General features: G+C 37.7%; 1 protein-coding gene across 1 annotated transcript in view; it reads left to right on the top strand.

Annotated features, from left to right (window-relative positions):
* Positions 1-27,827, top strand: part of LRRC1 (leucine rich repeat containing 1) — a 129,658-nt gene that overhangs the window by 20,190 nt on the left and 81,641 nt on the right. The window contains exon 2 of the mRNA XM_010363938.2: positions 25,654-25,771. Coding sequence (XP_010362240.1) covers positions 25,654-25,771 — 118 coding nt within the window. The remainder of the gene's footprint in view (positions 1-25,653; positions 25,772-27,827) is intronic.

The following is a 27,827-nucleotide window of genomic DNA, read 5'->3' as shown; positions in this document are numbered from 1 at the left end:
TGTGATCTTGATCTTCCTGGAAGATAGGCAGGCCAGTTTTAAAAAATGTTTTATTTTTGTTTGTTTTTAATGCTAGCACTGAAAAATAATACTTTGGTCTTGGCCCATACTGCTGTCAAAACAAAATACTTCCTGTATCCAGGATATAAGTAGGTTTAACAAGTACCCAAGCATGTTGCTGCTTTTAGTTTTCATCTCTCCCTTGTAACTCTTGAAGTGGAATAACTCTGCATTCTTTTCTTGCTAATCACTTAACTTTTAATTGAAAGTTTTGCTTTTATAACGTGAGCTCTTTTGGCAAATGCGTGAAGGTGTGTCTAATGTAATTCCAGTTTCAGAGGCACTTTTTAAAAAAGTAAAAGAGGCTTTAATCTTCAATGCTTTTGACACTGGGCTATTTATTAGGTATTTTTAGTTTATAAATTACAGTGAGCATGGTACCAAAAGGCACTTTTTTTTTTTTTTTTTTTTTTTTCTGTTTGGTGTATTTCCTGATTCTTGGCTTGGTAATTATATTCAGGATAATTTAGTCTTGGACTATAAAATAGATGTTGGGTCTATATTCTCTACCTACTATACGTTAAAAATTCCGAGTTCATTACATGACAGAGTATATAGGTATATTTTAGTATTAGAATTGAAGCCCTTGGTATCTCTGTCAAAAGCTTCTTGAATCTCGTATAAAAGAAACATGTAGGAAAGAGAAATCATTGGGATGGAAATGCTAAGTGCCGAGTGACTGTAGAAATCAGTAACAAGCTTTTTTATGTTGCTTTAGAGTTACCCAAATCAAAACAGAGCAATATTTGTAGTTGTGGCCTTTAAACGTAGCTTTCTTACAATCAGAATATATAAATCATAGGTTAAAGTTTCTTATTCAAGATGTTATATATTATCTAGGATACTTTGTAAACTGAATATTTCTTTCAAAATAACCCCACGGAGGGCTAGAGGGAAGGATAAAAAATCTGCATAACACTTCTTCTTTCTTTGTATTTCTGATTCCTCTGCAACTTGTGAAGACTTTCATATATGCCGAACAATCTGAAAGTTGGACCCTCTGCTGTATATCCAGCTCTCTTCCCCTTTTAAAACATTTCAACATGTTGGCTTCACTTAAGACAAAGAAGATAGCCAGAATTTTAATTAGTGATTCAATTTGTGAGCTGAAAACGTTCATTTCAGCTGTTATTTTTGAAAGAGATTTTTGACCCCCAATTATGGACATGATATTGACGCCCTTTTAGGAAACTTTGACAAATATAGAAATGTTTAAAGACATAGAAGAAAAAGTCACCCACAATCCCCACCTAAGATTACAGCCCCTAATTTCAATCCGAGATACTGGTTGTCTGATGACCCACTTGCATACCACCTAGCTGGCTCCCTCATGAGCCCTGGGGCATCCTTCACCCAAGCATCATAGCTACCATCCGGCACTGTGCGTATCTGGCATGCATGTCTTTTTCTCTATGGGATTCTGAGCTTGAGGGAAGGAACTGTTTTCATTTTTTTCTTATTTTAAAAAATTATATATTGACAGATTATAGTTGTATATATTTGTGGGGTACAAAGTGATGTTATGATTTTTTAATACATTATGAAATGATTAAATCAAGCTAATTAATATATCGCCTCAAATTTTTAACATTTTTGTGATGAGAACATTTGAAATGTTCTGTCTTAGTGGTATTAAAATGTACAGTACTCAGTTATTAGCTCTATTCGTCATGCTGTGCAACTGACCTAAATAAATCAAACTTATTTCTCCTAACTTAAACTTTGTACCCTTAAGAATGAATGGGGATTATCTTTGTACCCGCTTAAGAATGGAGATTATCGTTTCCCCATTCTCCTCACCTCCAGCCTTTGGTAACCACTATTTTACCCTCTGCTTCTATGAACTGAATTGTTTTAGGTTCCACATGCTATAGGCATAATGGGTTAAGACATATGGTACTTGTCTTTTTGTGTTTTGTTTATTTTACTTAGCATACATAGTGTTCTCCTTGCTGCAGATTGCCTCAGTTTTTGTATCCCTAGAATCTAGGGTAATGTAGGTACTAAAAAAATGATTAAGCTACATCCTATGCATTTTAAGTTCTTATCATTTAATTGCATAAGGCCAATGCCATGTGTGCTGATCAACACTTTTTTTGAAATGTCTACAAATATTTTAAAGAGCATTTTATATTTTGCATGTGTAATGTGTAGTATATGGACATGGTAAGACATGAATACAGCACAAAAGATGCACATACAATGAAAAGTGGGTTTTCTTTACATCCCTTTCCCAAGTCTGTGCTTCCTTTCTAAGAAGAAGGCCACTCTTTTATTACCTTTGCATCTTTCCAGAGATAATCTATATTAATGCTTATATACACACAGGTTGTCTTCTAAAAAAATCTGCCTTTGGGATGTAGGGCAATGGTAGACATGTGAATGATACGGCTCTTTTGGAAGTCATTCTGGCCTTATCTATTAAAATTAAAAATCTAGCCTAATAAGTCCAGTTCTGACATTCTGTTTTATAAATAGAAATACCAGTGTATCAAGATAGAAATGGAAGGATTTTTGTATCAATAGTGCATTTTTTTTTTTGTGGTGGCAAAAAAGAAAGGAAAAAGAAAAAGGAAATACAGTGAATGCCTGTCAATGAAATTGTTGAATAAATTGTGGTACACACATACTATGGCTATGGTGCAGTCCTTACAGAATTAAATAAAGCTTTATTATTTGTCACAGAGGAACTTTCTTGGTACATTGTTATATAAGAAAAGAAGGCAGATAAGATTCCTTGGATTCTGTTTTTACAAAACAATGCTAAATTCTGTATGTGACTGGATGTTTATGTATGATGGTATGAGCATGGAGAAAGATAACAGAGGAAAGGAGTTAAGTAAAAAATGCATTCTAAATTAAAATTCTTTTTTTTTTTTTTTTTTTTTTTTTTTTTTTTTTTTTTTTGAGACGGAGTCTCGCTCTGTCACCCAAGCTGGAGTGCACTGGCCAGATCTCAGCTCACTGCAAGCTCCGCCTCCCGGGTTCACGCCATTCTCCTGCCTCAGCCTCCCGAGTAGCTGGGACTACAGGCGCCCGCCACCTCGCCCGGCTAGTTTTTTGTATTTTTTAGTAGAGACGGGGTTTCACCGTGTTAGCCAGGATGGTCTCGATCTCCTGACCTTGTGATCCGCCCGCCTCGGCCTCCCAAAGTGCTGGGATTACAGGCTTGAGCCACCGCGCCTGGCCTCTAAATTAAAATTCTAAAAAATGTGCCCTTGAATCTTTTCCAGAATAGGCATCAAGGTAATTGAAGTGATTTGCCAAATCTACGTCCTTTTACTTCTAGGAAATGGTGGTGGATACTTAACCTCATTTAATTTCATTTCATAAATGCTTTTATCTTTTGGGGTGTGAATTACTCAAGACAGAGCATAGGAACTCATGTAGAGCAGCTAAATGCTTTGATACAATGAATGCACCTTGGGTTTCAAGTTGTCAGGGAGGCACTGACCCTCGGAAGAGTACAGGACTGTGGGGGTCACAGCACAGTTAACTGCAGTGCAGGCTGAGAGACTGGAGAGGCGGTAGCACTGACCCATGTGGGGGTGATCAGAGCCTAAGTTAAAGCTCTATAGGATCGGAAACTATAAATGGCAAGAGCTGTGGAAGAGAGAGAGGCAATTAAGGGTCAGATGATAACTTGAGCGTCTTGCCAGAAAGGTGAATTAAGTGGCAGAATGATGCAATGATGAAGGTTAACAATAGGCATTTTGGAGAAAGGAAGTTCGGATATCTTTTCCGGGTTTACATCCTAACACAGCCCTTTGTTGCCCATCACATTTATCTTATGATCCTTATGATGTATGCTTCTGGCAGGTAGAATAGGGAGGAGGAGAAAGTAAATGTTGTTTAAGGGGCTTGAAAAGCAGTTGAAGAAGACATTATGTTCCTACCCTCTTTTCACAGAAGTGCCTAAATACTTACTAAATGAATACGTAGTAAGCCCGTGGGAAACACCTAAATTTCTGTTAGCAGAAACTTAAATTATTTAGTCTTGGATTGAGGAGGTACTTTGTCTGCTTGGACATCTGTAAAGGAGGAGAAAGCCTCTACTTTGTGGACCACAGGATTGTAAAGTCAATTGGAAAGGAAAAGAGCACACTGGAGACTGTATATGTATTTGAAGGATGTATGCCGCCATCCTGTCCACCCATAAACTCACCCTTCCCTATTCTATATAAACTTATCTTCAGTTAAAGACTTTTTCTAGTTCATTTATTTTGTCTGATTATGCTACTACAGAGATACCACGTTTCACCAAAGTCCTAAAATGTGCTACCCCAAATGAGATTTATTCGCAAGGGCAGAGAAGTGTCACTCCCCTCATCCTGGGCTTAATACTTCTATGAATGCAGTTCTAGAGCATGTGAATATGTATGTGTAACTATTGGATTCATATTGAGTTTCTAGTTCAGTTAGTATGTATAACTCTTGGATTCACTTTGAGTTTCTAGTTAAATCCATCCCAGCATGTTCATGCATGCTGCCTTTGGGCCAGGTCTCCATGATTCTATACAGAACGTTAGGTTTTTTGGATTTAAATGCAAGATTTCACATTTCTCAGGTCTAAATTTAATTTCATTAGATTGGCACATTAGCTTCATTGCAACTGCCTTTCAAGAGATCTTTTTCCACTTGATTTTCATACAACTTGCTGGCTAGTTTCAGGAACCCTGAAAATGAAATAAAGATGTCATCCAATGGAAAGAAATAAGAGCTGGAGACTGAATTCAGACTTCTGCTATTTGCTGGCTGTATACTCTTCAGCAAGTTAACTTCTTTGAGCTTCCATCCCCATATGCTTTCCTAGCTATGAAGTGGAAAAAAATCTCTATTTCACAGGCTTGTTAAAAGGGTAAGGTAAGTCAGTGTGTGTATAGCATCTAGTATGGAGGTTTGCACATGGTAGGCACAGTGCTGGTCAATATCAGTAACTCAAATTCACAAGTTAAACTATGGAACAATGTGAAGCCCTGCACCATACTCTCCAACAAGCAGATCGTCAGGTCATGAGCCCACTAATCAGCATTCTGTGAATCGACTTTGATTGTTCAACAAGTTTTGAACCTCTCCGCCCCCATTTTATCCTTCAGCCCATGTTTCTCCATTGTGTTCAGGATACTGTAAGAGGGTTATCAGGTTATCAGCTACCTTAGTGAATTCCAGATGTTCTGTTTAAGGACATAGGAAATTATCTGTGATGTAATATATGTAATAAGATATTGAAGTCTGTTAGAAAAATGGCAACATTTTTCTTTCTTTAGTTTACTGGTGTTTGAAGTGTACATGTAGTAAAATTAAAACTTGGTAAATATTTTTAAAAAGTGAAGCAGATATGACTAGGGGAAAAAAGAACAGGGCCACACACTAGAATGTCAACACTTACTATGGGGACAATGTGGGCTACTACTGTAGTACTCCACAGTGCCAGCCACATAGGAGGATCTCAAGAACCTGTTGACTTATTTCTTCTCTATTCAGGTACCACAACTTGTTCTCTCTTTATTATTCCAGAGAGCACTTATGAATATGTCACTTACACCATGCTTTCTTTGAAAAATTGAAAGCAAAAAATTATTTTTTTCCTTTCCTTTATGCCTATTGTAATATGCAGGGTTCATTGTTCAGCTCTCACTGCAGAAAAGCATTTGCGCTAATGCTGTACATCATTTGAATGCTTTGTGGGTTCTCATGTGTCCACCTTGGATCTTGAGCAACTTGCCTTGCTAGTATCTGCTTTCTCTCTAAGGACAGAGCTGTGTATGACTTTTCTGGGCCCTAGCATAGGCACTTTGCCTTTATGGCCTCCTTTCTCCATTAAAAAAATTTATAGGTTATATTTTATTACTGCACTAGTCAAATATCCTTTTTACATATTATTATATTTATTTTTCTTTTGATTTCAAAAGAAATGAAAACATTTTTTGAAGACCCTGAAAAGTATCATGGGCCCTCAGCATTGTGCCTTCTCTGCCTAATGGCTAAGTCACCTGGCTCAGGGACTCAGGAGTGCCTGTCACGGAGGGCCTCCTCTGCACACTGAGGTGTGCATGATTTATGATGGCAGTGCTTCTCTGTTTTTATCCTCATTTGCTCTTAGAATATTGGATGATCATGATTATTATCTGAGAAGTAATCACTTGCGTTTCTCCTTTTAATACATTTTCTCTTGTCCCCTTCCCAGATTATTGTTCTCTGGTAGCCTTCCTCAGATTCTTAGAACTTCTGCACTATGAGAGATGGCTTTAATGGAATTTTTTTTCAGCAACTGCTTTGTACCTTTTACAGATGCAACATTGTGAGACTGACTTTGGAAAGGACCTGAAGGTTAATGCTTTGCCTTCTAATGCTAGTAATGCTAGGTTTTTTGGTTTTTTTTCCTTTTCTTTTTGTTTGTTTCTCTTTTTTTTTTTTTTAGTGTGGTGAGGTGTTATGTTCTTTTGATTTTTGAATGGGATCAGTCAAAAGCATTTAGGCATTGTCCGTGGTGATTTTGAAATAAAACTTGTTAAAGAAAATATAACTACTGTACTTGTCACGTGCTGAGAGACAGGTTCTCTTTGTGTTACCCTAGCTGTGTATTTCTAGGTCCTGTAAGAATAGCTTCTCCAGTGTTAAAGTGTCTGGTGGCTAGAAGGGAGTACAGATCCTTGACAAGAAGAACATAGCAATCGAGGGAGGAAAATTGCAGAGGAGTTGGGGAGGATACAGCAATAGCGAAAGCTCAGATGCCAGAGAGAGACCAAGGAACATGGTTTATATTTGCTTCTTTAGTGTTTAAACAGATGGGCAACTCTGAAATAAAGGTCCACATGAAGCCAGAGAAAGTAAATTTTAATGAAATACACCCTTGGAAGGGAGGAGGTCAGGGAGAAGTAATACGAGGTTTATTCCATCAACATTGCTATAGCCTAACCCAGGAGGATAGCTTTAGCATTATGAGAGCCAGGAAAGTTGTTGGCATTTCCGTTGTCTTCATAAATAAGTGACTTGAAGCAGTGAAAGCATGTCTTACTAAAGGTTGTTGGGGAGGGTCAGTTTTCCAGTGCTCATATAGTTGCTGGGCTTTAGGCCAGGCCCTGATAAATGTGTGGACAGTGAAGTGGTTGGTTCACGTTTTGACTGTGGTTCATGCAGGATTACCAGACAAATGGCCACCTCATCTGTCACTGGCAAAAAATTGAAATCTCATTGACTGTAACTAAATTCTCTCTCACTCAATTGTTTCCTGCTCTTGGTCCTGTTGGAATATGCTCCTTCATAATGTGGGGGAAGAACGGCTACATAAATAATTCATTCTCTGTGGCTGTTTACGGACATTTAACCCCGATGTATATTCTTGGGAGATGTAGGAATATTCCCATGAGTGAGGAAGGCTGAGTCCAGTTAAGGTGCAAGCCCTCCCGTGTCCTGGAAAGTGTCGTCAGAGCAAATGCTGTCATATGATACCATCCTTGTGGCTCTTCCAGCTGAGCCATCACAAATATGCAAAAATAGTTTAGATGCTTGGACACATCTCCCAACTTTAAGCTATTAGGGCTTTCAAAATTCTCCAGATCCCTTGATCCTCACTGTGACTCTGGAGTGTAAGTTTTGGGTAGGCTGCTGTTGGTCTGAGCCTTTCACTCAGACATGTCATTACCAGTCACATTGCTATTCTTATCTGTGAGACTTGTTTTTTAAATTTAAAAAGAAAATAAGCTCCTATTAGTGTGGACTATATTGATAGGAATCAAAATTTCATATTTAAAAGTTCTTTGTAACTCATGAGGGGAGTACGTGAACTCCCTTATTAAAGAACTTTTCTCCATTCTGTAGGTTGTCTGTTTACTGTGTTAATAGTTTCTTTTGCTGTGCAGAAGCTGTTTAGTTTAATGAGATCCCATTTGTCAATTTTTGCTTTTGTCACAATTACTTTTGGTGTCTTGGTCATGAAATCTTTGCCTGTTCCTATGTCCAGAATGGTATTGCTGAGGTTGTCTTCCAGTTAACTTGAATTTTGGATGCTGTTTTATGACCCCAGAAAACCTGAAGTTTGCTTTTCTGCTTCATGCAGATGCTGTACTTGGTACTAATTACAGGCCAAAATGCATATCAGGTGCTGTTATCTAGGAACTTTGGTAAATTTTGAGTAGGAAGAGGGGAATGTGCATGGAAACTGAACTTGCAGAATCCTAGGGTCAAGAAGGTAGTTTGTAGATCAAGCATCCAGTTTTTCAGTTCCTTTGATAAAACCATACTAAGGGGTCACCTGGCCTGTACTTGAATGGGGAATTCACTGTATCCCCAGAGGACCCTGACACATTTTAGCTCACTGTGTAGGGGAACATTTTTCTTTCTTTAGTTTTCTGGTATTTGGCCATGGCAAGCAAGTCTAATTCTTTCACCATGTGACAGACTTTACATATTCAAAGGACATTTGATGTTTCCTGCAAATCTTCTCTTCCAAATCTCATCATAGCCTTGCTGTCCAGGTGTGTTCCAGTGTGTGTTTCAGTGTCCTCTGCACTACTTAGTGTTGCCGGTAAACCATGCATGGGGAGAGAGAATTGAATTTTTCTTTGAAATTTTGTTCATGTGAGTTTTAGGTATACTTCATAATGGCAGTAGGTTCCAGGTATTGACTATGTAATGATGGAGGTATGCACTTTGGATGTTCTTGTAGGTCTATGCAGAGGAATAAATCTTTGAAAAGTGACCAAGTTATCAAATTTGCCTGTCTTACCTTAAAGATGTAATTGTGTAAGAGCCTGCTAATGTGGGCAGTGGTCAGTCCTGCTAGACCAAGGAGCCTGGGTGCCATGTCAGCCCCTCCCTCTCATGTTCTACTGCCACTGTTTTGAAAGTTAACACTGGGAATGGGCAGAGAAGTCATTGGTATGGGAAATAAGGGATTTTATAAACATTATAAGTGTGCTTTGGGTTCCTGGAGTTGTAGAATCAGGGAAAGGGGCCATCTCCAAAGTTGGTAGTGCCTCCCAGACTTGGCTGCTCATGAGAGTCACTGGAGAACTTTGTAAACTGCAATGCATTGCCTCACTGCAGACCTACTGAGTAAACTCTGAGGGTGAGGCCCAGGAGTCTGATGATAACGCAGCAGACTAGGAACTGGTTTGCAGGCGTTAAGTGGGGAACAGGTGATGGTCCAGCTTTTAGAGCTACAGACTAGATAATCTTTAAGCTACTCTCTGGTTCTGAAATTACAATTTGTATATCCCTTTGATCTTTATGCTGTCTTTTTATGGTGTGTGCTTTTTTATTGCCTTCTTTTTCTGTTGCTGTGTTCTTTCACTTTCCTTCTCTGGTTATTGTTGGCTTGTTTTACCCATTTGAGTCACTTACTGGCTGAGTGTCCTCAGAGATTTTTCAAGCAGAGGAATGGCATGATCACAGTTTTCATTCTTGTCCTTACTGGTCTGTGATGACCATTTTTTTTCCATCTTTCTAGTGTGTCTAGAAAGAACACACTAGATCAGAGCATCCTTTTGCTAGGGCTTCCACCTACTCCTGCTAGCACTCTGCCTACACATGGGCTTGCTGAGGCATGATCTTTATGTCTCCTCCACATATCTTTTTTTTTTTTTGGACTCCTGATTGCAGCTGTCCGGGCATTGCTTTTGAAATGGATCTGAATTTTTAATTTTAATCCTAAAGAGGCCATGCCTTCTTACAACCCAGAGCCTAAGTTTGGTTTATGTTAATAGAGGAACCTCCCCAGTCTTTCCAAGCCAGCTTGAAATAATAAAGGATGTCCCACTGCACCCTCCAAGAGAGATCACAAAAGGAGAACAAAGAGCCCCTATTACTCTCCATTGATAACATATTAAAAGCTTGTATTTGATAAGGTGCCCTGTTCTGAAGGTGCCCATGTACAGTCAGGCTCCAGCATTCATGTCCATGTCATCTTTGAACTGTTTCTCAGTTAGCAAATCTTTACTCAACTCAGAGCAACTGTAGAACAAGTATTTGGGACAAGGGGGATATCTTCTTTTATGCAAATGTCAAGAGTGATTGACTTTTTTCATCATCTAAACCCAGAGTTCCTCAACCTTATTTTCATTAGATCCCCCTCCATGCCTCTTTAGACATACATTTTGTAATCTCCCCTTCGATTATGAAATCTTAACACCACTGATAAACTATATATCTGCATATATACTGTGGCCCTTTGAACAAACACAAACCGTTGTAATAGCTGAGACTTTTTTTTTTTTTTTTTTAACACTCTTCCTCCTCCCATTAGTTTCCCTTTCCTGGGTGACTATAGATGCCTCTATTGTAAATGCATGTTTTAACCCACCTGCCCAACCCTGGCCTAACTTGCATAAGATATATTTAAGCCAAGTGATTCTAATGTGCATCCAGGCTTAGGACCCAGTGATCTTACCCACTGTTTCTAAAACCTGGCTTGATCATAACAACTAACTGGGAACATTTGTTAAACAATCATATTCCCAAACCCTTGTGCCTGGAGATTATGCACTGAGAATTCATATGCTTAACAATTGCCTCAGTAATTCTTAAAATGTGGCAGATTTGGTTCTTTCTGTTCTGACCCAAAAGCTGCTCTCTCTGCCCATTTTCCAGCCTAGAGGTTGTGAGGGTGGGGAATGAAGTTGCTTACAAAGCATATATATATTCTAAATAACCTGAGTTGGAGCTTAAAATGAAACCGAATAAACACTTTCACACACACAAAAAACCAAAAACCAAACAACAACAACAACAACAACAACAACAAAAAAAACCCGTTGAAATGGTGTCATGTTATTTCACTGGACAACTGGCCTTGAATATCTATTGAGTAGAACTGTAGCAGGTATTCTGAGGGATGCCTTAGTGTAATAATATGTAATTATTGGTAATGTAGTAATAATATGGTTTATTACTACAGGGGGCTCATTAATCTCTTGAAGGAGCAGAGACAACATGCGTTGGAGAATCACCTTCATTTTGCCCGGGTAATTGGGTAAAGGCCTCAGAGAGGTCATGGCATTTAAGAATGAGTAAAATGCTGCTAGCTGGGGAAAGGTTGTTAGGAACAGGAAAGGCATAATGAATAGTGAATGATTCACTGGTGCCAGAACATGGAGTGCATGGGCCTATGGGTGTGGGAAGTGAAGTCAGAAAGGTCACGGATATTTGTGGGACAGAGGTTAGAAAGGACACTAGACTTGAAGCCAGAGAGGTTTGTTGAAGGTGTGGCTCTGATACCTTCCATGCCTTGTCTTTCAAAGTTCAATTTGTGATAATGATTGCTCACTGGGCAGTTGTGTTGATAGCATAAGGTATGAGCAAGCATTTTATAAGCTCTCAAAACCTACAGAAATATTGATGGTGTTATTTATGTGCAGGTCATGAGGGCCCTGAATATGGAGCTGAGGAGCTTGTGCTTTGTTCTATAACTAGTGGATAGCCATTGGAAAGCTTTGAGAAGACCTGTTTATGCTGCATTAGGAACTGAGCAGACGTTTACAGGCTTACTTAAAGACTTAATCACAATCTGTAATGGTCTCATGCATGCGGAAGTGCATTCTGAGCTTCTAGCTCTGACCTACAAATGGATGTTTGGAATAGAACCCATTGGAGAGTTGGAGGCCCTTAGTTCAAAGGCCAAAAAAAAAAAAAAAAAAAAAAAGGGTAATTTGTCTTACCTGCTTTCCTTTCTTTTCATAATTAGAGAATAGAGAATCACAGGCTGTTGATGCTGGAAAAGAGCACAGAGGTCTGGTTGAGTTCATTTACCATCTTGGGTGCTCAAAGCTTTCCTGTTAGTTATTCACAGGGCTAGGACCTGGGAGCCCTGTCACAGGGCAGCACCCATCTAGTTCTGAGCCAGGCAGGCTAATTCTGGAGGGGCTGGCCTAGCCAGGCTTGTCTCCATTTTCCAATGTGTACAACTGTTTCTTCTGGGCAGGATCTAGGCCTCCTCTCTTACCCTGTGTTCCTTTTATGCACAGTTTAGGTCTATCCTTCGTTCAGTGTTGACTGACTTTACACTAAGTTGCTGAGCCTCCCTGAACTCCTTCCATTCCTTTCATGTATGTTTTAGCTCACTTGTTGCTCTTGTTTGATGATTAGTATGAAAAACATTTTTAAAAATTTACATGCCATGTTTGGATAGTAGCTTGAATACTTGGTAGACTGGGTTGCTGGACTTGTTAATTAGTCCTGAGACCCTTTAAACATTTGGTCCCTGCGGTCTGTCGATTTCTGCGTACAATATCTTTTTGTTTATGGTCCTTCTCTGTTTTTGAAAATGAAAGAAGTCTTAAAATGTGTTGGCATGATTCTTGTTTAGCACTTAGCCTCATCCTACCAGTATACTCCAAGGGCAACAAGGTGTTATCATTAGATCTAATATTTTTGCTCTTGAAAAGTTTTGGTTACTTGGATATATAGGAAGATGTGGTATGTGGTGGGTTTAATAGTAATAATTAAGGCTAACATATATTAAGCATTTCTTATATGCCACATACCCTTCTGAAAACCTGTATTCACTGTATTAAGTAACTTGTATGAGGTCACACAAACAGCCAGTAAATTGTTGGGGAGCTGGGATTATAGAGTTTGGGCTCCACAGTGCACCTTCTTTGCCTTGGTCTTCATAGTAGAGATGCTGGGACTTTGAACGTGAGTCTGAATGCTGGCGCAGACACATCGATGTAATCTGGACCCAGGCATGTAATCTCTCTGTGCTTCAGTTGGATCATTTGTGAAATCAGAGTAACTGCCTGGCTCAGGGTTGTTTTTAGGGTCCAATGAGATTATGTATGTAGAGCCCCTGGCCTAATGTCTGGCACTCGAGAGGCATTTCTCATTATTTTGGAGATGTTCTTGTAAAAAGTAATGTTGTAAACTTTTTGAAATTGGACTTTCAAAATCTGTCTAGTAATAAATCATTTTAATGTTAAATTGCTGTCACTCACGCATATGAGATGTTCTTCATTAAAAGAAATCTTTGATGAATCGTGGGCCTGGAATACCAGGCTGTGGAAAGTGCTTTCCAGAGAGAAAAGGGGCCCATGGTACCAGGACACGGTATCTCCCTGGTTGGTGCTAATGGTATGATATAGTGAGTCGTGACATGGGTGATCTTGTTTCCTTTTATTATACAAATCTGGGTAAAAAGTTGGACTCTCAGCTAGGAGTAGGAACCTGGGGAAGAGGTGGCAAAGAAGCTGTTGGGACACTGAGCTACCTCAGAAAATTGTCCTGGGAGCTTACCAAGAACAGATTGTGCCCTTTGGTCTGAACACCTGGGAGATGTTGCTTGCTTCCTGGTGAAGGAATGCTGTTGCTCTTACACTTTACTTTGGGATTATGATTGGGAGTTTCCTACAGAATTCCTGCATTCCTCTTTTCTTGAATATTCTTTGTGATTGCATGTCACAAAGAGAGGTTTCTGACTGAGAGAACCCTTGAGGTGATGTGCTGAACAAGGTACTCACTAGATAGTGTTTCTGCAGAGGAACCAGCTGGTCAGCAAATACAAGCACACCGCCAGAGTGTATTTTAAGAGCTGAGTTGCAATGAAAGAACTGTGTCCTTAGATGCTGTGGTAGTGAGATGGCTCATTGGGTGGCCTGCGGGTCACTACCCAACATTTCTGCACATTCTTACATTAGACAAAGGCCAGGAGTGTTAGTTCCATGTCTTACCTAGGTTGTTGGTAAACAGTAGAAATAAAATGTAAAGACTGTCTGTCAAAAGGAGCAGTTTTTAAAGTGGCTCTGAAGGGGCTTTGCCTTTTCTTGTCACAAAGAAAGCAGACTTGTTAGATGTTAACATCTCATCGGATGTAACTTCAGGACATGGGAGCTGAGTAGAATTTGTTGGATATTAATGGTCTGTCTTGTTCTTTAAACAGTAGGGGAATTCAAAAACTTTGCAATTAGGCCTTGTCTCTGTGGTTCTTCATCTGGATTAATATTAGAATTTAATATTTAAATTCAGTTTGTGGAGCAAAAATGTGGTGATCAGCATGAGATCTGTTTTGTGTTTGCATAACTGTTTGTGAGTTGCTAGGGAATATACTCTCAGTTTTTTCCATCTTGCCTTTTTACTTAACTATTTTGGTAAACCAGTAGAAAACTGTGTGAATTTAGTGTGTGTGAGAAGTTTAAATGTAAGAGAAGATTTATTTTCAAGGTACAAGACTGCCTCTTACAGGAGCTGTAAACACTTCGGGTTTTGCCATTATCTTCAATGGCATTATTCCATAATGCCATTATTGCAATTAAAATTGTGTGATTTTATTATGTTGGTGCAAAAGTAATTACGGTTTTTGCCATTGTCTTCAATGGCATTATTCAATAATTATTCCATAATGCCATTGAAGATAACGGCAAAAACCGTAATTACTTTTGCACCAACATAATAAAATCACACAATTTTAATCTTAAATTTTGATTATGGAAATACCACAGTATATGTTGTAGCTTATGTATATTTAGAATATGTTAGAAGATGTTTGGAGGCAAGTTAAGCCCTTCTCCACTATTAAATTCTACAGTGGTTATAATTAGATCATTATGTTTCTAAATACCTGAAATCTGGTTAGGGCCTAACAACCTGAACAAATGGCATTAAACAGTCAATCCGGTTCACATTACTTCTTTGTAAACGCAAAAAGCCAAGTTGCATATTTAAATTGTTTGGAATCCTGTGGGATTTCAGTATGTACGCATCTGATGCTTGGGTTATTTGTTCTAGTGTTTGCTGTATTCTATTGCTTGACCATACCCTCCCGCCCCTTTTGGAAAAGTGCTTTGTCATTCCTTGAAACAAAATGTCCAGAATAAATATAGCGATATCATGGTTACCATTGCTGGGCTTAATCCATCTTGCAGTTTGTTAAGAGATGAATTCTTGGCTGCATTAAGTTGTATTAACTGGTTAGTTAGGTCCCTCCCTGACCCTTCAAGATCTCCTGATAATGGTTTAAAACAGTTAGGTCATCTTCAGCATTACTCAGAGTAAGAGATAAAATCCTTTTCTTTCCTCCATTACTTACAATTTGTATGCACTCAAAGTGCCATTAAATGTTGCCCTAGAAAGTTATGGGCCATTCTTGAGTGATTGTAATCCGTCAACTCAGATTAAATGCCTGAGTCTTCCATTTCTTGCTTGCTGTCCAGAAACATCAAACTTTGGCTAGGGGTGGTATCAACGTATTGCTTAAGGAGATTAAAAACATTAAGGTATTCTGTCATGGATAATAGGTAATCCTAAAGTATTTTGTCATCCATGATCAGGACTTATTAGTGTTGCCTATGTGAGTTTTTTTTTTTGCTTGGCCTCTCACTTCAGAAGGTACTCAGAGTGCTGATTTTAGTGTTGGTGTATTTGCTGAGAAAATTTAGAAAGAATCTTCCTAACGCAGTTCCTCTCAACAATCCATTCTTATTTGATGCCTCATAGGAATCTTTGATCCTATTGGTATGATGTGACTGACCATAAAATAGCCCAATTGGGTTTTGTTTTTTTCTCGGAAGAAGCATAACAGGTACAGTTTATGATGACAAGAGCCATTTGTTATCCATTTATGGCAGATTGTGCCTCATTATGATTTTCATTTTCCACCTTGTATTTTAATTATTGATCCACCTGTCCTGTGTCATTTCCTGGATGTCCTTTAGGAATAAGGACTACTTCTTATTTGAAATCTCTTTCATTTTCAAACTTTGCATGTAGTAGACATAGTATGTATGTAGTGCTTGTTGTTACTATTAGCTTGGATAAATTATATTGAATCCATGGCACAATGCCCACTAAACAAAATTTTATTCCATTTGAGTCATGTAATGCTTTCCTGAGTACAATGTGTGAAAAATGCAACCTTATTGAGAATCCCACGTCAAAATATAAAGAACACTTTAATAAACTTTATTGGATATCTGTTTGACTGCTTGTTGAAAGAACCTTTTTCTTTTCTGTATATAAACAGATTATATCCCCCTCTTTTCAAGTTTTACTTGATGATACATTTGGTTAAAATGTGCAGGAAAAACAACTCTTTCTAGATGAGTAGAGTCTTTGATTTTCTGTAATACAAAACATCAATCCCAAGAAGTTGAATGATCCTCTGTCATCTGTCCTATCTTCTCAGCAGATTTACCTTTTTAAAACAATTTTTCCCCCTAAAATTTCTATTACATTTTTAAATAAAATAGGACTTATACTGTACATATATACAATTTTATGTATCTTTTTTCATTTAACCCTTAAACACAGTGTTTATTATATTATTAAATGTTCTCCAGAAACATGATTTTTAATGGCCATATAATAGTTCATTGTATGCATTTGCCATCCTGTGTTTAATCATTCCCCTATTGTTAGTTTCAGTTCGATATCTTTTTTCTCTCATCATAGTTGATCTTTCCCTCTGCAGTACCAACCCTGCTTGGTCCAGCTCTCATCAGTTCTCCATCTGCGCCATCAGTCTGGTCCTCCCATGTCAACAGCTCATCCCTTCAGTCAAGTTACCAGTAAAGTAATGCTGCCCTGATCCATTTTGCTTTTAGTAAAAGCTTCTTTTCTCCAAGTGATTGCAGTTGCCACTACTAGTCTGATCCACCGTTCTGATCATAGCGCAATACAGAAAACGTGCCTGGTTTCTTGGTTTTCAAAGTGATTCACCTTTGAGCTGTTTTAATTATGGGGGTCACCCTTGGGGCATTTATATCTTTGTTTAGGATCATTAATGGTGACAGCTTAATAATGCATGAAAACACCTTGGAAACATTAAAATATACCATCAAATGAGGGGATAAATTTATTAGGGGAGGCCAGAAAAATTAGAGAAATATTTTAAATAAATATTTTGAGCAAAATAAATGTAAGCATCTTTATTATACATGCTCAAGCACACACATGCTAACACTCAGTGGAAACTAATTTGCTTCTCTGAAATTTGGTCATGCAAGGAAAGGAGTCAGCACACTTTTCTTTGTTGCATAAAGAAAAGGGTACTTGTGCCTCTGAAACATGAACCTATTAAAAATTTTATTTTAGAGCAGGAGAGGCTTTTTTTCCCCCTGTGATCTATTTCATATATTTGTCTTCTGGGCAAATGGATGGGCAGGGAAAAATATCTCTTCAGATTATAGAAGAAATGATTAGTTTTATTTAGAGATTAAACCCTTTATCTTATTTCATATTTATTGTCTATCACCTGGCCTATTAGTACATGAATATAAACTTTCTATTTTTTGAATCAGTATTTCAAATTCTTAAGTATTTGTGATTCTCTTGAATTCCATTCTGTATCTGTGAAAATTGTTTAGCATTAATAAAATTCTAATTCCCAGTTGAACAGTGTCATCTTTTTGAGTTTCTCCAGGACTGTCCTGCTGCTCTGTGATACCTCCCCCTTTGCCTTCAGAAACTAGACCTAGCTGAGCCTTTTTTCTTCGTATGCCCTTTTGCTGTATCATATTATAAACTTGTATCAAATTTTGTCTTCTGCTTTCCCTGTTTCTTTCAGCCTTCCCTTGCCCAAGGCTTTATCTGGATGTTTGTTTTGTCTCTGTGCCCCTGATCCTCTAGAAGTTGATTCATTCTTATCTGTCTAGATTTCTTGCATGTCTACTCTCTCCGTCTGGATCGGATTGGCAGCAACCCCACTTACGTGTTCTCACATGTAGGTTTCATTAGCATGCTCTTTTCTTCCGCTCCCAACTTGTCAATCAAGATAGAATCTGACAGCATTGGTAATTTTCGTAGTTATTTCTTTCCTAGCTTACCCCCCCGCCTCCACCTCCCGCATGACTTAGTTTTGGTTAGCTGATTAGAATGTAGTTTCACACCAGTGTTTTTCGTTTACCAGGTAGTTATCTAAGGATTTTTACTGTGTGATCCTCCAGCATGGCTCTGTTTGGGAATTTTTCCTAAAGAATATTATTAACTGGTGTGCAGTATCAGGGAAGCCAGTAAAGTTGCTGGACTTCGGTTTCCTTATCTGTTAACTGGAGATAGAAAACAAAACAAAACAAAACAAAACTCTACCTCACTTGATTATAGGGATTCAGTTAAATAAAAGTATCTGTGCTGGTAATCCCAGCACTTTGGGAGGCCGAGGCAGGCGGATCACAAGGTCAGGAGATTGAGACCATCCCGGCTAACATGGTGAAACCCCATCTCTACTAAAAATACAAAAAATTAGCCAGGCGTGGTGGCTGGCGCCTGTAGTCCCAGCTACTCAGGAGGCTGAGGCAGTAGAATGGTGTGAACCTGGGAGGCGGAGCTTGCAGTGAGTGAGCCGAGATCATGCCACTGCACTCCAGCCTGGGCAACATGCCACTGCACTCCAGCCAACAGATGGGCAACTCCATCTCAAAAAAATAAAATAAAATAAAATAAAATAAATAAATAAATAAATAAATAAATAAATAAATAAAAGTATCTGTGTATCCCCAGCCCAGTCTTTTCTTACTAATAGGAAGTCCTTCTTCTTTCATGTCTACCAATTCTGTTCATTTTTTGACATCTTTATTAAGATATAATTCACATACCATACGATTCACCCCAAGTGTGCAATTCACTGGTTTTTAATAAAGTCACAGTTGTGTAACTGTGTTGTGCAACTATTCTAAATATATTCTAAATAGTTGTGCAAATATTCTAAAATTACCGCAATCAATTTTAGAATATTTTCATCACCCAAAAGAAACCACATATCCATTAGCAGTCATTTTCCATTTCCTAGGCAACCGCTAATCTACTTTCTGTAATTTTATGCATTTTAACTTCATGCTTAATGTTATATTGTGTGCTAACAGGATTTTCATTTTTCTTTTGGCACATGGAAAGTATTTTGAAATGCAATTCTATAATTTTTAGAGCTACAAAGAGCCCTTTATCATTTAATACTTATTTTTTTCACAAGAAAACAAGAGGATCAGAGAAGTTAAGTGATTCACCCAGGGATATTCCTATTCCACACCTCTGCCAAACACAGTGACAAAAAGTGTCTCATTCACTCTTATTTAATACTTATTTATGAGTGTTTGCTAAAATCCTTTCAAACTCAAATTCTGGGTGTGAGATATGATTGTTTGAATTCTCTGCTTTAACCAAAGTAGTTATTTCACTATTCTGTGAATCGTTCTTGGCCTTTTCTTTCTATATCCTTTTTATATATAAAGAATCTTAGCCAAAGGTTATTCAGTATATTATTTTCTCTTCCAATTTGCTTTAGAGAAGCCATTACTCTGTAATCAACCATAGCATTTTGTACATAATCTACCCAGTTTTCATGTGTGTTCTGTGGCATATCTGAGGTTTCTACCTCATTTAATCTACCAATTTTTTCCCACCCTCTCCCTCTTTTTAACGTGATTTTTGCCATTCCTTCCATCTATAAATGAAGATGATCTCTCTGCTCCCTTAAATATGGGCTGACTTTATGACTTGCTTTGACCAATGGAATGTGGCAGAAAGGACAACATCATGCAAATTTCAAGCTTAGGCCCCAAGAGTCCTTGCAGCTTCTGCCATTGCCCTTTTTGAATGCTCTCTGAGAGCTTCATATAAGGAAGCCACTCTAGCTTAAGGGAGGAGGAGGGACGGAGGCCTTGTGGAGCACAGAGGAGCTCTAGCTGACAGCTGGCACTAACTGCTAGACATAGGAGTGAGGCCAGTGTGGATCTTCCAGCCCTTCTGACACTAGCCAAATGTAGATGCGTGAGTCCACATGAGAGCAGCAGCGCAACTGCCTAACCAACTCACAGAAACGTGAGAAATAAAAAAAATCCATGTAGTTTTGAGCCACCAAATTTGGGATGGTTTGTTATGCAGTAAAAGCTAACTTATATGTGTAGGTGTCAGCATTGTGGCAACCTTGAGATGATTAAAGAGTGTAATCCATGTGAAGTGTTTAGCTTACTGCCAAACATAGAGTGTCCCTCAGTAGAGGTTAACTGCTGTATTATTATCATTATCATTGTTGTTTTGGTTATGATGGCCACTTCTCCCTCCTCCTCCTCTAGATCTAATGCCATTGCTCTTTTAATATTATTAACTTTGATGAATTAAGTAATTGGACGTCCTTGGTGCTAACTGGTGTTTTTCTTCCTGATTAGTAAGTAGTCTAAAACTTTAAAAAGTTTTTTTATTGTGAAATAAAACACATTTATAGAAAAGAACGTAAAGCATAAATTTATAGCTTATAGCAAATTATAAAGTGAACATCTGTCACTGCCATTCAGATGAAGAAACTGAACATTACCATGACTCCAAAAACTTGTATCAAATTATGTATTCTGCTTCCATTGCATGCTTTTCCTGATCATAATCCTCCCTCTCATGTCTAGAGGTATCCACTAACCTGGTTTTATAAGAATCACTCTTTGCTTATCTTTTTGGGTTTTATTGCCTCTGTATGCATCTGTAAAATTAGTTCAGGTGATTTATTCAGCATATAAATGAAATAATATAATATGCATTCTTGTGTGCCTGGCTTTATTCACTGAACATTATCTCTAAGATTCATCTATATCATGACTAACAGTAAGCTTTCATTTTCATTGCTGTGTAGAATTTCACTGTAATAATGTATAATACCTCTATCAGATCTACTATTTATGGGTGTTTGGGTTTTTGCAGTTTTGGGGTATTATAAATAATTATTTCAAGCACATTTTGTATATGTATTCTGGAAAAATATATGTGAGAGTTTTTTTTTTAAAAGATCTATACCTAGTAGTATAATTTCTGGGTAACAAAGTCACAGTCACTTTTTGCAAGTCTCACAGAAAAAAACAATGTCAGATGACACAAATGATGTATATTGTGCATTTTACCTTGAGATTAGAACCATTGGTTTACAACCACATACAGGTGGTTGCCCAAAAAGGCAGTCTAGGTTGATGGGGACAGGAGTGGGGATGGGATGAGAGTTTTGTAGGATGAAAAGGGGTCAAGATTTATGTGATAGGTTAGAATGTCTCCAGGAAGGAAATCTGTGAGTAAATTTTGTGTCATTATAGTTAGGAGTCCCACAGTTTTTCAGGAATTAATAGCATTCTTTACACTAGTTGTTCTCCATGTGAATCTGTAACAATGGTTTATGTTTTCTCTATATTACAGAGGAGAAGTTTGGGCAACTGGGGGACAATTGACTGATCCTTGGCCAAATGATAATAAAAGGGGACACAGCTCTTCTAGGACTGAGATTTTCATTGTCCCTTTCTAAAAAGCAGAAGGGAGGTACTAACACTCTACCAAAAAAGAAGGAAAAGAATCTTGTCAGCAATGGAGAATGGGAGAACATTTATCCAAATTAAAGGCTGTATCTACTGAAAGCAATGGTGGCTATAAGAGGATGGGTGTAGCATAACAACCTGAGGCAATTTGGGTTCCTCTGCATGTAATTGTACAGAATGTGCTCTAAGTGGGTTAGTGAGCTATAATCAAACATGGTAGAGTTGAAGAACGGTCTCTGTGTGTTTTGTCACATGGTTGCACTGCACTGAGGCGTCCTGCCAAGACAGCTACAGGAATTGTTTTTCATGTGCTCTGGCTGATCTCAAAGGCAAGGCAGAAGGGTTGATAGCTTAGTGAGTTATTTTTCCTGACTCTCTGAGGAAGTTGAATATTTGGGAATTTAATACAGTTTCGCTGGCATTGTGTTGATCTTTGGGTACCATATTAAGATCACATCAGGATAATGAGAGAAGGATTAAGGAACTACTGGTTTCATTTGGGATCATGTCAGATAGGGTTGTTTTTACATCTGGCAGGTACTTCCCAAGTTGAATAAAGTAGTGTTTGTGACAGGCTGTAGTGTAGGATGCTGGTAACATGCAGAACCAAACCTTAAATTTGTGTGCTGTTATGACTTCTATTGGATGTGAGGATTTGTAGGTTATCGTTTCTACAGATGTAAAGTGAACTTATTATTCACTGTACATCTAAGTACCTTATTGTCTTGATTTCTTGTCTTATTTCTGAATGGTCCCAGAATGTATGGAAATGGTGATGGGTTTTGTAGTTTTGCTATTATGCCTTTCCTGGAAGACAAAGTGAGCTTTTCATGCTTGAGTAAACACATTGATGTATTATGAAACTGTCAGACTCTGAACAATTGGCATAAGCTCAATTATTCAAATATGTGACTCTATTGAATGGCTTTTGTGCTGGCTGATGCTTTAGTACAGGCAGTATAAAGACGTTTTAATATCTTTCCTTAAGAAATTAAATCTCAACTGCATGAGTAAAGAAATCCAAAGGATTAGTCCTTTAGTTGAGCACTTTCCTCATTATCTTGTATAGCTAATTGGTAGCATTCATTCGCTGAGATTTATAGTTCATTTTATTATTTTAAAAAATACGGTTTTTAAATTAAAAAGTCATTCATGCATTATCCTTGTCACCTAACATAACTGCTTTTTTCTTCTTTGTTCTCTTTCTGTTTGTCCACATGCACACATGCTTTTTAAATGTAGTGTATCTGCAATTTTGTTTTCTTTTTTAGTTATATTTGCATGGTAAATCTTTTTCAAGTTCTGTGATCTTTATAATATTTATTTTTATTGTTGCATAATATTGAATTATTTAATAATATGCAATCATTTTTCTTCTTTGAAATGTATGTTTTCTAGTTTTTTATTTTTACACATAATAGTGCAAAGATGTATTTGTGCATTATTTTCAGTTATGAGGACAGATGCCCAAAAGTATTTCAGTGGACTTGAAAAGATTTTTTTCTTTTATGTATTGCTCAATTGCTTTCCAAGAGGCAATTGTATGATTATATAAATATGCAATCTTTTTTACCAACCCAAAAAAGAAAGATGAAGACTATTAAATGTTAGCATCCTACAAAATTAACATTTGAGCATCCTGTAATCTTAGTAGAGACTTCTTCATTTGTAAATTCAATTTCCATCTTTAGCAGAGTAATGTATGCAAATAGTTTAAAAAATCTAATAAGCTGTTTAGTGTGACAGTGAAAAACAGCAGCCTCTTGCCTCCTTCCCCACTCCAGTTTCTGGCTTTTGACTATTTCTGCTAATATTTGCCTCCATATTGCTAAATGACTTACTTTTGCGGCTTGATTTTTTTTCCTCTTTGAGTTATTTATGGATTTCTTTTTATGGAAGATGAGGCTTTAGTTCTTACAGTTTCTTTCCCATTCTCAATATTGACATAACATAAATTTTGGTTTTACCAATATAGATATTATAATGTTATGACTGTAAGTATTGTCCATAATCAGATTTTATATTATGATTATATGTTCTTTCACTTTATATTTTCCCTGGAATTAATAACCCTCTTTCCTTTTGCTTGCTTTGTTCTCTGTATACCTATTTCTGATTTATCACCAAACATTCTGAAAGAGTTGTAAATCCCCTTTGATGCTTCCAAACATATCAGATAATTCCTCAGGTGTGTTTTTATTAATTTTTTCAAAACTTCCCTCTGGGAGCTGTCGTATTTTGCTCCAGTGTAGATGGTTTGCTCTTGGGCCTGATGTTCAAGCTACATCTTGGAATTCCCTTCATGATTTTATCCTGGGAATTTCCTTTGCCTGTCTCTGTTTTGTTGATTCTCTGTTTCCTGGATCTCAGGTTGTTTTTCTTTTAAGTTTATTTACATATTTTGATGGAGTCCTGAGAAAGGTACAAGAAAACTAAACTTTTTGATACCATGTGTGACTGAAATGTTTTTATTCTGTAATCATACTTAATTGATAGTTTGGCTGGGTATACAATTTTAGGTTGGGAATAATGATTTTTTAGGAATTTTGAAGGCATTGCTTCATTGCCCACTTACTTTCAAGGTTCCTTTTGAGTCCAGTGCCATTCTGACACCCAATTCTTTGTTATGATCTTTTTCTTTTATTTCCTGTCTCTGGAAGCTTTTAGAATCTAATTTCTGGAGTATTCCTTGGTATATACTTTTTTATTCATTCGTTTTATTGGTTGCATGGTGGGTCCTCTCAAACCAGAAAAAGCATGTCCTGCAGTTCCCTGTATTTCTCTCTTTGAACTATGAATTACTTTGTAGTACCTTGTGAACTGGTCCATTCATTTTCCTCTCTTTTTTTCTTCCATTTTCCCATCTTTTATTCCACCTTCTGAGGACTCTACTCACTTTATTTTTCACCTCTTTTGTGGGATTCTTTTATCAATGCTACAATATTTTTCACTTTCTGAAAGCTTGTTTCTAGTTCTTCTAATTATGCTTTTTATGGTGTTGTGTTGCTTCATCTGTGATTTCTCTGAGGATATTAATTATATTTTGGTTGAGGAAGTATTTTTTCTGCTCCCTGCATCATGTTTGTTTCCTCTGAGATGTGGGGTGTGTGTGTGTGTGTGTGTGTGTGTGTGTGTGTGTGTGTGTGCGCGTGTGCACATTCTCTTTCTTGCATGTGGCAGTGGAGATCAGGGAAGGTGGACCTGTTTGGAAGCTCCATGTGTTGGTGAGGGCATATAACCTGAAGTTTCTCTATAGGAAGATTGGTGTCTGCAAGTCTGTGCTTATGCCCAGGAGCCGGGCTGCGGGGAGAAGAGAGGGTGGGATCTTACTGACCAGGCTTTGACTCAGTCCCGTTTTTAGCAGGGTTACGTTACCCCTGCCCTCAGCTGTGCTTACCTGTGTTTGGACTTACCTCTTCTGGAGAGGAAATTTCCAGGCTCCTGCCTGGCTCTGCAGGGTAGAGAAGAGAATATGGCAGTTTATTTGTTCTTTATATAAATTTTCAATCAGTTCTCCTTTCCTCAGAGGTACATGGACCTAGTTTCTTATTGGCTACTCACCCCACAGGCTTAAATTCCAGCTTTGTTTCGATTTGTTTGTTGGTTACCATTCATCCCTCTGTTTTCTAGCTTAAAGGGTTTTGTTGCATATCTAGTTTGCTTTTTGTACTCTTTCATTTTTTGTCTTCATGGGCTTATTTCACATTATATTTATGTTCATGTGAATTCCTTTAGTGTCATTTTAATACAGTTTTTAAAAAGTGTGGGGAAAGAGCACATACTCAGTCTGCCATGGTTGATGGAAGTATCCAGTGCAGACTTTTTAGATTGGTCAAATATGTATTTTTTGCCTGCACACATTTGTGGGATATTTATTATACTTTCTGATATATAATAATTTCTTTAAAAAATGTCTAAAATATTTTTAAAATATTTTAACATTTAAATATTTAAAAATATTTTAACATTTAAATATTTAAAAATATTTTTTAAATACATTTTTACTTGTCTATTTTTATGTGTCTATTTGGCATTGCAGATTTAATGTCAGTTTTCATAAGTCGATATTTCTGTCTACTGGATAGCTTAAAGGAGTGACTGTTCTTCTCATTAAGTTGCTCATTAATTTTTAAAAACCTTTTATTTTGAAATAATTGTAGATTGATAGGAAGTTCAAAAATAGTACTGAGAGGTTCCTTGTACTTAGTTTTTCCCAGTGGTAGCATCTTCACAACTACAGTACAGCCATCAAAGTTAGGAAACTGATGTTGCTACAATCTTCATTAGTTTTTAAAAAAACATTGTTTTACATTTCATAGTAGCCCAAAAGTTTATGATACAAACACATGTGAAATCTATGTTAAACTCTTTTGTCTTTCAGCAATTTTTCCAGCTAGTCAAATTACGAAAGCTTGGACTTAGTGATAATGAAATTCAGCGGCTCCCTCCAGAAATAGCAAACTTCATGCAGCTGGTGGAACTAGACGTGTCTCGAAATGGTAAGAAAGATTCCACTTGGGTTGGCCATTTATCTCTTCAGATGCTGGGAGTGTTTTTAGTAAATACAGCTAGATACATATTATTGGAGGTGCTTTCCCTGATAGTTATGGAAAACTGTATGATTCTTGGGGTGAAATTAATGCCATTTTTGAATAGGTCAGTTAACTTATAGGCATTTTCCAAATAAAAAATTTCATAACACAAGTGTTAGGAGACAGCTTTCTCCAGATAAGTTCAATCTGATTCCTAGAGTTAGAGAGTGGGCTGGGAAATCATTTAACCTTGTCCACTTATTTTGCTGAACATGATACCGAGGACTGGTGGCACGGTTCTTGTCCGGTGCTTGGGTGCTGCTGTGGCAAGGGAAACCTGCCCTGGGGAAGGGTTGGTTCCTCTTGGCTGTGTCTCCGTTGCTTGGTATACTCTCCCTGTAGTGAACAGACTTGCTTGCCATTCAGGCATCTTCTGTCTTCGTTTGTTTCTAATTAGGCTGCTGGTGGTTTTGCCCACTTCAATTTGTGTGGTATATTTGTGAGTTGATTTTTATTTTCAGATCCCACTATTGATTCATTTTTATTGAACATTTGAATAGAGCATCCTAATAGATACCCCAACGGGATACTCAAATGCCTTTCATTTTTAAATGGGTACCTGGGTTTAACCCTGAGTTTTATGCTGCTTAGAGGGCTTCCCACATGGGCTGGTATTGCTTCTTGTTATAGCATATTTGATTTATTAAATTAAAGTAGCAACTCCCAGTGGTCCTATCTACTGATGGAATTCAGTTCTTGTAAGGACCCTGGTATAATTTCCTCAGGATAGTCTCAAATATGGTCTGAATTATTTATTGAAAAGGTAATTCCTTTATTTCTCTCCTATTACATACCTGATTTATTTTGTGCTTTGCTTTTGCTTTCCTACAAAAATCTATAGGTTTCTTCTGAATCGATTATCTTTAGGTCTGTATATTTCAGTCTGATATTTTTGGCAAAAACCCCAGGTCCCAGACATAGTATTCTTCTGTGGATCATTGTTATAATGCAGCAATCAGTACTTGGTTGGAAATATGGTGAAGAAAAAATGATTCCTCCTTTTTGCCAACTTCTAATAGGTTTTAAATTGCTGTTATCTATTACATTCCATAAATTAGAAACTGTCTTCTGGCTTAGCCATGTGATCATGACATACTTTTATTTTGCATGAAAATTATTTCTTACTTTGAAGCTACTAGAAAAAGTAAAACAAAGCAAAACTTTTTTTGGGAGGGTGTCTTGTTTTAGATGGCTTATTTGGTTGCAGGGAACCCAGATCTACTTAGGTAAAGTGGATTTGATTGTAAGGAAACAGGGGGCAGAGGGAATTAACATATACCAAAAGCAGTGGCACCAAGCTTGCATTTGACACTATCTTGAGGGTTTCATGGCCTCTCTTTTCCAGTGTGTCTGCTTCTGTTTGTGGGTTCTCTGTTCTTCCCTGCTCAATAACCTGCTCTGTTGGAACTGGCTTGTGGTGGCCTCTTTTTGTGATTTCTTTTTACGTACAGTTTGGCTTTTGCCCCTGCTGCAGCATTTGTTTGCCAGTGAAGGATTTCTCAGTGAAGAATGGTTGACCCAACTTATCTTTTTATGCCAACTGTAAGACATAGAGTACAGGTCAGGTTACCAGCCACCCTGAAGGTTGGCTGCCCTGGGAGGTGGATGGCAACCAGTACAAAGCATGGCCTTGCCCCTCAGCTCAGAAGGTGTTGATGAGCAGCTTCGCTTACGCTGGAGTATGGGGTGGGGTGGGCATTTGGGGTCTGGCCAGGCCAGAATTGCCTTAGAAACTAGCCTGTATAATACTTACCCAAAGTATATGTGATTGAAATGATTCTCTTGTCTTAGCAGTTATCTAAGTTATAAACAATGACTAGCTATTAACTCTGCAAGGAAGCAGTGACTTTGTAAAATGGTCACAGAAATCACAAAATCTGAAGAAATACATAGCAATTTTGAAATGGGGATTAGAAATAAACAGAAATACTTAAGAAAGACAAAAAGTTTTGGCTCTCACTCT

Source organism: Rhinopithecus roxellana, chromosome 4 (assembly GCF_007565055.1).
Source record: "Rhinopithecus roxellana isolate Shanxi Qingling chromosome 4, ASM756505v1, whole genome shotgun sequence".
NCBI classification, from domain to species: Eukaryota; Metazoa; Chordata; class Mammalia; order Primates; family Cercopithecidae; genus Rhinopithecus; species Rhinopithecus roxellana.
This window is presented reverse-complemented; position numbering and strand designations above follow the sequence as displayed.